The 10455-nt window shown below is 42.0% G+C and overlaps 1 protein-coding gene across 6 annotated transcripts in view; it reads right to left on the reverse strand.

Moving 5' to 3' along the window:
• GSDME (gasdermin E) overlaps positions 1 to 10455 on the reverse strand; it is a 216350-nt gene that overhangs the window by 18987 nt on the left and 186908 nt on the right. For all 6 annotated transcript variants that reach the window (XM_068236031.1, XM_068236029.1, XM_068236028.1 and 3 more), the window contains one exon: positions 6957 to 7143. In XM_068236031.1, the coding sequence (XP_068092132.1) occupies positions 6957 to 7143 (187 nt within the window). The remainder of the gene's footprint in view (positions 1 to 6956; positions 7144 to 10455) is intronic.

A 10455-nucleotide genomic window follows, 5' to 3' on the forward strand; every position in this document is an offset into this window, starting at 1 on the left:
GGGGATTCTCCCTTCACAGACAGCTTCCGCCGCGTCTCTGCCTTTCTGGCGAAACGTGTGGATAGCTGGCAACAGCAGACAATTGTGCCCCATGTGTATGAGCCATAAGAGGCCTAAGGCCACAGTCACAGCGACTTGCGTTCCCTGTGACAGCAGGAATGCAATGCAACAGAATGGGAGAACAGCATTGCATGTTACCCGTGCATTGCGTCCCATACAGTCAATGTAAAAAAAAAATCATAAAAAATAAATGAATAAAGGACCCATGTCATTGAAATGTGGTTTCACATAAGATAATCAAGGAATTTGTACATACAAAAAAAGAAGTTTTGCCACGGATTCCCAACAAAACAAGGAAAACAGTTTAGTCCGGAGTTGGGCTTTAAAGTGACACTGAAGCAGAAAAAAATGAAAATGAATTGTATTGTATGAATTGTAATTCATAGAACATTTGTAGCAACAACAAAAAAAGTGTCACATTTTTATTTTCAGTTATATTGCATTTTTCTTTATAACATTGCATCATTCTCTAATGTTTGCTGTTTACAAACTATTCTCTGTTTTTTAAACTATGATACAGACCAGGAAAGTGCAAAGGATCATTATCTCTGCAGTAAAACCTTAAACTAACAAGAAACAGTGAGAGACAGGTTGAGATAAGTGCTTCATAAAATAGCACTGTTCTCTGACTGAATTATTTGGAGAGCTCAGAGAAGCTCTTCTGCATAGATAACAACTGAAGTTTCTTAACTCTTCCTGTACTGGAAACAAAATGAGACTCATGTCTGTGCTACTAATGTTCTATTTCTTAGCTGTACTACACATACAAATCATTATATCATAACTTTATTTTCACTTCAGATTCCCTTTAACCAGTTCGGCCTATCTGGACGAGTTTCCTCGTCCAGATAGGCACTGGTGCTGCCGCCGGCTCGTGCGCGCGATCGGGCGCGCCCCCGCTGCCCGCCGCTAGCCCCCCGATCAGTGAATGGGAATATAATTCCCATTCACCGATCTAACTTCCCCGCAGAAATACCGACGCTTTCTCTCCAGAGAGCGCGGTATTTCTGCCCCCAGGAAACAACTCCTCAGCATTTTAGTTCCTAGATGCGAGCTGGTTCGCATCTAGGACTTTTTTCACTGTGGCCATCTTGTGGCCAAATAGTAAACTGCACCCACATACATTTTTGATTAAAAAAAAACATTATTTTACATTTAAAATTAGCAGTTTCCCTCCCACACCAAAAATTACCCACATACACTTTTTTTTATAAAAAAAAACAAAAAAAACAATTAAAAAAAAAAACAAAAACAACATAAATAGTTACCCAAGGGTCTGAACTTTTTAAATATGCATGTCAAGAGAATATGTTATTATATTATTTAAAGTTATAAGCTTATAAATAGTGATGGACGCAAATTGAAAAAATGCACCTTTATTTCTAAATGAAATATCGGCACCATAAATTGTGATAGGGACATCGTTTAAATGGTGTAATAACCGGGACAGATGGGCAAATAAAATACATGCGTTTTAATTACAGTAGCGTATATTAATTTCAAACTATAATGGCCAAAAACTGAGAAATAATGAATTTTTTCCGTTTTTTTCTTATTCTTCCTGTTAAAATGCATTTACAGTAAAGTGGCTCTTAGCAAAATGTATCACCCACAGAAAGCCTAATTGGTGGCGGAAAAAACAAGCTATAGATCAATTCATTGTGATAAGTAGCAATAAAGTTATAGGCGAATGAATGGGAGGTGAACGTTGCTCGGATGCATGAGATTTTCGGCACTGCGGCGCTGAACCGGTTAAAGAGACACTGAAGCGAAAAAAATATATGATATAATGAATTGGTTGTGTACTATGAATAATTACTAGAAGATTAGCAGCAAAGAAAATATTCTCATATTTTTTATTTTCAGGTATATAGTGTTTTCTCTAACATTGCATCATTCTATAATATGTGCAGATTACACAACACTCAGCATTCAAAATGATTCTTTCAGAGCAGTCTGTGAACTAATGACCTCTCCTCTGCCAGAGGAAAAGTAAATAGTTAAAGGGGAACTTCAGCCTAAACAAACATACTGTTATTAAGTTACATTAGTTATGTTAATTAGAATAGATAGGTAATATAATCTTTTACCCACCCTGTTTTAAAAGAACAGGCAAATGATTGTGATTCATGGGGGCAGCCATCTTTGTCATGGGGGCAGCCATCTTTTTGGTTGAAATGAGGTGACAGGGAGCATGAGACACAGTTCCAACTGTCCTGTGTCCTGATAACCCCTCCCAGCTGCACACACTAGGCTTCAAATGTCAAATTCAAAATGTAAAAAAAAAAAAAAAAAAAAAAAATTTGCACTAAAACAGCAGAACAAGAACATCAGAAATCCCATCATGCTTTGCACAGCATAAGGGGAAAACTGCCCGGGCAGTTTTCTTCTGTGCAGCTAAAAATGAGGCTTGTACAAGAGATAAAAAGTTCTGATGCTGTGAAACTGTTAAAGAAACACCAGGCCTTTTCAGTGCTGCTGAGTCGATTTTTAGTCTGGAGGTTCACTTTAAGGAACAGTTGAGATAATAAAAGTCAGATAACAGCCCTCTCCACGACTTTGAAAGTCGTAGAGATTAATGGCTTTTTTGTATAGAGATAACAACTGGAGTTTCTTAACTCTTCCTGTACTGGAAACAATTAGACTGATGTATCTGATCTTAATGTTTTATTTCTTAGCTGTACTACACATAAAAATCATAATATCATAATTTTTTTTCGCTTCAGTGTCTCTTTAATGCCAGTTCCCATTGCCTAATTAAATATGACAACCTGCACATTCTGGCCCATAAAGTTCTTCTCAACTGTCCCAGTGTTTATAATGCAAGGGAGTAGCCGGGTCTTCAGAACAGAGCAGAGTGTTCCACCACGACAGCCATTAATTAAGCAATTAAGTGGCTCCCGTGCTTCTTCATTTGTCCTATTTAGCCAATGTGACCTGTAACCTTCTGTTCTCTCTATCCAGTGTCTGAGGTAATGCAACATGAAACTGATCTGTGTGGGAAATTTAACGACTATCTACTGAATCCCCAATGTACTAATAGTGGAGGAAATCCAGAGCTGTACTCTCCATCTATCAACTCAATGATATCAGAATCAGAATCATTTTATTTTTGCCAAGCACGACTGGGTCGTGCTCAGAATTGGTTTTGGCACAAAAACAGGGCTTAAAACAGGAAAGGACACGCAGTAGAGATACAAGGAACAACATGGTAGCATACATTTGGCAAAAGCAATACAGTAATTACATACGAAAAAAAACAATTCCACAAGGAGATGCGGGGTTTTGGCAGTGCAGACATAGTTAAAACTGACAATTCTGGCTAGTAGTGGGAGATCGGTTTATGGAGAGGGGGAGGAGGTGATGGTAGTGAGAGATGGGAGTTGGTCAAGAGAGTTCAGTGATTTAACCGCAGAAGGGAAGAAGCTATTCTTGTGTCTTGTGGTCCTTGTGAAGATGGACCGATACCTCTGGCCTGAACGGAGCCGCCTGAAAAAGCGGGAGCCTGGGTGTGACGGATCACTTGCGATCCGAGAAGCTCTGGAGCGCAGTCTGGTGTTGTAGAGGAGGTCCAGAGGGGGAAGTGGTTTTCCAATAATTCTCTCTGCTGAACTGATGACTCTTTGTAGTTTCTGTCTGTCGCTGGCAGAAGAGCTTGCGTACCAGACCAGGATGGAAGAACAGAGAACAGATTCAATTGTGGCGGAGTAGAAGCTCGTCAGAAGTTTCTGGTCCATACCAAACTTCCTCAGTTGGCGAAGGAAGAAAAGTCGCTGCTGGGCTTTCCTCTGGGTAGAGGTGGTGTTGGTCTTCCACTTCAGGTCGCTGGAGATGGTTGTGCCCAGGAGACGAGCACAAGGAACTCTTGCGACTTCTGTGTTGTCGATGTGGATTGGGGGTGGAGTGGGGCCCCGCTTTCTAAAGTCGATGATCATCTCAACGGTTTTTGTGGTGTTAAGGACCAGTCCATTCTCTTTACACCAGTTGCAAATACTTTCAACCTGATGCCAGTACGCCTGCTCGTCATTATCGGTAATAAGGCCAACAATGGTGGTGTCATCGGCGAATTTGATGACTTTGACAGAGCTTTCAGTGGATCTGCAATTGTCTGTATACAGGGAGAACAGGATCGGTGACAGGACGTAGCCTTGTGGAGCCCCTGTATTAGTGGTCCTTGGTTAAGAGAGGATAGCGCCGAGCTTGACTACCTGGGATCTGTTTGTGAGGAAGTCGGTGATCCACAGGCGCAAGGTGGGGTGGACTTCCAGTGCAGCTAGGTTCTCCTGAGGTATTTGGGGGCTGATGGTGTTAAACGCTGAGCTAAAGTCAAGGAGAAGGATCCTGGCATATGAGTTCGGTCTGTCCCGGTGCTCATAAACTGACTCCAGGCAGATGTTAATAGCGTCGTCGGTGGACCTGTTCGCTCTGTATGCAAACTGGTGCGGGTCCATCAGAGGCTCAATGGGGACTTTTAGGAAGGGCATGACCATGCTTTCAAAAGCTTTCATATTGACGGATGTGAGAGCCACGGGTCTGAAGTTGTTAAGGTCTGTGACTCCCTGCTTTTTGGGGACAGGGATGATGGTTGACCTCTTGAAGCATGCGGGGACTTTGCCTTCCTGAAGGGATCTGGTAAAGATGAAGGAGAGAGTAGGAGCTAGCTGTTGTACACAGGTTTTTAGGCATGCTGGTGACACTCTGTCTGGGCCTGAGGCTTTCCTAGCATTTAGTCTTGACAGGTGTCGCAGAATGTCGCTCTCGTTCACCCTCAGAGAGTGTGGAGTGTATAACAATCTGGAGAGATTTGAAGGGGCAAAGAAGTGACTAACCTGGTTTGAAAATGAAAGAAAATCCAAAGGGTCAGCACACTCGATTGAATAAAACAGGACTTGGTTACATTAAACGTGATATCCATTTCATAACCAACAAATCGTTTAGGGGCCCCGAGGGGTCTCCTTTGTCAAGGCAACAGCACAGAATGGTAACGAGTCTGAGAACTTGTGCTGTTGCCTTGACAAAGGGGACTCCCCTCAGGGCCCCAAAGGACAGATTTATGGAATGGATATGTGTCACGTTTATTGAATAAAACAAGACTTGGTTACATTAGAGTTTGCAGACCCTTTGGATTTTCTTGGACTTTACTACTGGTCTTGTACCTCATAAGGGGTTCGCAATTTCTTTTCTGCTAACTGGTTTGAAAATGGTAAATGTAGATTAGGCCTCACAGCCACTCTTAAGGTCCGTACACACGCCGGACTGGAGGCAACGACGGGTCCATCGTCACCTCCCGCTGACTGAGGTTACTGACAGTGCCACCATGCCTGACTGAGTGTCAGGAATGGAAATCAGGGAGTGGAAAGATTTTATAAGGGGCAAACCCTGCCTAAATAATTTCTAAATGAATATTGTAAAAAACAAGTCATTACATTATATTTTCACTACAGTTGGTCAATCATTTAAATTCAATTGGGAAATATTGCTCTATTTACCAACCTGCACTGCTCAATATTCTAGATTTCAGCAGAAAGCAGATCAAGTATTGGTTGTCTCTCTGCCACTGATAGTGCAAAGCTATGTCCCCACAGATACTCAGTACAATGTGCAGCGGACTTGTTCCATCAGTAAGAACACACATTGTTCGACATATACTTATTTTTTAATATATTTTCATTCCTTTCAGTGTTTTATCACATAAAGCTCCAAACAAATCTAACTGACTAATTGGGTTTGTCTGATTACATATGTGGCCTTGATTAATGGCAGATGCTCTACACAAAACTTTCTACTGTGAAGTAGTCATTATAAAGATTACACAAAAATGCTACTCCACCATCAAAGAAATTCCAAATGGAATGAAAGAAAAATGTCTGAACACAGATTAGTCTGGAAAGTATTAGAAACCCATTTATAATGCTCTGCAACCCACCCAAACTACACTTAGAACAATTATCTCTGAACAGAGAACACCTTCCCAGGGTCTGGCCTGACACACATAGGGTGGTCATACATGGGCCTTAGTTTGAGGACCACTGGCTTAGACGATGTAAAATGCTTTTCTGCTACTGAGCAGAAAAGCATTTGGCAATCATTGGCGGCGCTTCCCAGCATTTAGTTGTTGCATCGCGTTTTGACCCTAGTGGGAGAGGATGAGGGACACAAATATTCTGGGGGTAGCTGATAAGATATCAGGATAGGGAGCGCTGTCTATTCATTTCAAGGAGGAAGCATCTGCGAAGCACACTGAAATGGTGCTACAGTGTGGTGGTTGGCACTATTTGGGTGTTCCACATTTGATAATGTAAATTATAACACTAATGGTGAGTAGATGGGGCCAAGCATTCCACCTGTAGTGTGACTGAGCCCTTAGGTTGCAGATAAAAACACAAGTTTAGTGTCCAGCAGTCTCTGCATCACAAAGAAAATAAATACATGTAAATGTGATGAAGCCACTGCATTTCAGCCTGGCTGTAGTGTAAGCTAGACACAACCATTACAACTACTGGAGTTACACTATAAAAGCAGAGAAGAGTGTCACAAAGAACATCGGTGCCGCATGAAACTGCAGAACTCTGGCAGCACAGCTGACCTATCAATGTCAGGAATAATTATTTGTAATATACGGCATGATGATGGCTGTAGGAAGGGAGAAACCCTAGGAATACTAACTGCTCCATGAATGTGTTGTGCCAGCACAGATCACATCTCCACCCCACCTCATGAAAAATGTTTATAGACAACCATTAAACCTCTGCCAAGTGTAGAGGGGGAAACATAATGCAGAAATGTCATTTATTAAAGGATATAAAATGCTGCCAAATAGAGGAAAAACATTCCATAAATCTGCTCTTTAGTAGGGCGTCTGAAATCAGGAGAGGAGGACTGAATACATGAATTACCATCCAGAGCGCTGACGAGGATGTGCACAGCCACAAGCAGACTTTTCCTCTGTGGTTCCAGAAGCTTCTGGCTTGGCACATCGTATCCGGCTAGGCGGAGGGTCTTCAGTAACCGCTCCCTGTCAGGTGACTTTACCTCATCTAAGTAGGTCAGACCGGGACGCTTTCCAAGGCAGATCTCCTCCAACTAAAAAAGTGGGGAAAAAAACTTGTCACTTTCGCATGTACAACAGTCTCAATACAAGTCAAGCTACAACATAATAAAATGTATCATCACAGGTTACCGTAAATACAAACTGCATATTTAAACAATCAGTATTTCCTGACATACAGGTTACTGCAATAATATCAAAATTTAGGCTTTACATGTAAAAGTCAAGCTTGGTCCTTTAAAGAAAAATCTTTTCTTTATAGTTTAGAAGTTGAGGGTGGGAAGATTATTACTCTAATCCAGGGTGAGTTGTAAGGCTCGTACACACATCCAACAAAAGCGCATGACCAACCCGCAACATGACCGACCTCTCCACCAAGTGATTGCACGATTTGTATTTTCCATGCACCAACCAACTGAACAACTAACTCATTTGCATACTGCACACGCAAGCGGAAAAACAGACTGCACGATGTGGCCGCATTCAAAACAAGTTTAAAGAGAACCCGAGGTGTGTTTAACGAATGTTATCTGCATACAGAGGCTAAATCTGCCTATACAGCCCAGCCTCTGTTGCTATTGCAAACCCCACTAAGGTCCCCCTGCACTCTGCAATCCCTCATAAAGCACAGCCGTGCTGTGAGGCTGTGTTTACATCTGTGGTGTCAGTCTCAGCTGCTCCCCCGCCTCCTGCATAGCTCCAGTCCCTGCCCCCGTCCCTTCCCTCCAATCAGCAGGGAGGGAAGGGATGCAGGCGGGGACTGGAGTTCTGCAGGAGGCGGAGAGAGCAGCAGACTGACACTATAGAGATAAACACAGCCAGCTCTGACAAGCTGTTTGTCAGCAGCATGGCTGTGATTTATGAGGGATTTCAGAGTGCAGGGGGACCTTAGGGGGGTTTGGGATAGCAACAGAGGCTGGGCTTTATAGGCAGATCCAGCCTGTGTATGCAGATAGTAATCTTCAAACCCACCTCGGGTTCTCTTTAAGTCGTTCTAGCGACTAACGGCTCGCTTTTAGTCAAATCTAATTACAACTACACCATCCTCCTCCTCCTCGACCTAACCTCTGCTTTTGACACTGTTGATCATCCACGTCGTCTTCAAACCCTGTACTCTATTGGCATCTGCAACTAAGCCCTGACCTGGTTTTCCTCCTACCAGACCTCCTTTAAAGATCTTCTCTCCCCACCTGCTCTATGTAGGAGTTCCCCATGGCTCCGTCCTAGGCCCATTACTCTTCTCCCTCTATACCACTACACCTTCTCTTTGGAAAACTTATCTTTTCACCTGGCCTCAACTGTCACTTCTATGTTGATGACACCCAAATCTGCCTTCACACCCCTGAACTATTCCCCTGCACTTAGTATAAAATCTCCACCCTCCTGTCCATCTGTCCACCTGCCCTCTTCCCTGTGAGCTCTTCTCTGCTCTTCTGTGACTTGTCTTTTATATTGAGCCCTACCTTGCAATCTGCACACCACTGTATTGTTTGACTATTTTGTGTACTATTGTTTAACGCTGTAATATCCGTGTTATATTGTTTTGTCTTGTGTTATTTCCTCCTATCAATTGTACAGTTCTACATAATACAATAGCACTTTAGTGCTACTGCAGTTTAAAGCAGAATATAACTCTGCATTTCATCTTTGCTCTAAAACATTATTTACAGCATATTATATGCAACCAGCATTTTTTTTTACTAGACCAGCATTGGGAAGGTTACACACAGAGCTTTAAAGTTCCTGGAGAGAACTGCAGACGCATCCGAAGCTTAGATAGATACATTTAAGCAAAACAAAATGTAACAAGTGAGGAATGTTACACACTCTTTGGCTGTCCTCCAACTCCTGCAAAGTCAGATAGAGTGAGTCACATTCCACAGTTGTTACATTTTGTTTTGCTTAAATGTATCTATCTAAACTTCGCGGGGAGCAGTTCTCTCCAGGAACTTTAAAGCTGTGTGTAACCCTTCCAATGCTGGTCTAGTAAAAACAAAATGCTGGTTGCATATAATATGCTGTAAATAATGTTTTAGAGCAAAGTTGAAATGCAGGGTTATATTCCGCTTTCATAATAATAATAATATTGTAGACCAAACAGTGTGTAGGCAAATAGAAGTATGAAAATGGGTGGAGGAGCAGATAGGTGCTCCTGCTGATAATTCCTGCATATAATCATGTTTCATCATACTTAGATTCTGTCGCTGATCCCAATTCAAAATAAATTACAACAGAGTCCTGGTTATCAACTAGCCAGTAATCTTCACCAACAAGCACAAATCACCAGCAGTACTCACAGTGGTGAAGGCCGACTGCTTAGGCTGTTTGTGGGCTCTGCAGTGCTTAAAGACTGGGATCCATGGCTCCCCCATGGTTACCTTATTTTCAATAACTGTATTTTAACATTTAATACAGAGTTCATGCTATGTATATAGAGTGGGGAAAAGTACTGTATTAGCAAGGCCTATATTTAACATTGAGTCTCAAACAACCAGAAAGCATATTTATCTGGCATCAGCCGATCCCCGTCGATGCCAGATAACTGTATTAAACAGTACACAAATGATAGAACTACCACATCATGATATATATTGAGTTACTAAAACATGACAATCATGTGCCTCGTATTGTGTAGCTTCCCCCTGTGCTGCCTAAGCAGCTGAGACTGGGAGAGACGTGGACTGCAGAATACTTTAGAATGTGTCATGTGGTATATGTATATATGTATGTATATATATATATATATGTATATATATATATATATATATATATATATATATATATATATATATATATATACTAAAACATTAGCAGCAGATCTTTACATTTGTAATGCTGGGTTGGTTTTGGCCTTATAAATCTTGATTTACGATCAAGGCAACATAAGGCAGTGCCACCTTCTTCATGGTCCAGTTCTGATGCTCATGTGCCCAGTGTAGGTATTTTCAGCAGTGGACAGAGATCACTAACTAGTCTGAAGCTACGCAGCAAGCACATGTATTCTCCCACCTTTCCCTCATGGTCAACATGAACTTTTCCATCAATCTGTGCTACAGATAGCCCCACCGTGAGTTTTGACCAAACTTTTTAGCGTTCCCTTTCCACATGCATCATTGGGTGCCTATTACTCTACAGTCTGTTCACCAGCTGGTCTTCCTTAGTTTATACTAACCACTGCATACCAGGAACACCCACAAGACCAGGTGTTTTAGAGATACTCTAACCAGGATTTCTGGAGAGGACACAAAGGTCAGGGTCTTGGGTGGCTGCAGCCTAAGGGGGCACCTGGACATGATAGAAGGGTTGCTACATATGAAAGTGGAGACTGAAAATGAAAAGCAACACAT

This window comes from Hyperolius riggenbachi, chromosome 5 (genome assembly GCF_040937935.1).
Source record: "Hyperolius riggenbachi isolate aHypRig1 chromosome 5, aHypRig1.pri, whole genome shotgun sequence".
Taxonomy (NCBI): Eukaryota; Metazoa; Chordata; class Amphibia; order Anura; family Hyperoliidae; genus Hyperolius; species Hyperolius riggenbachi.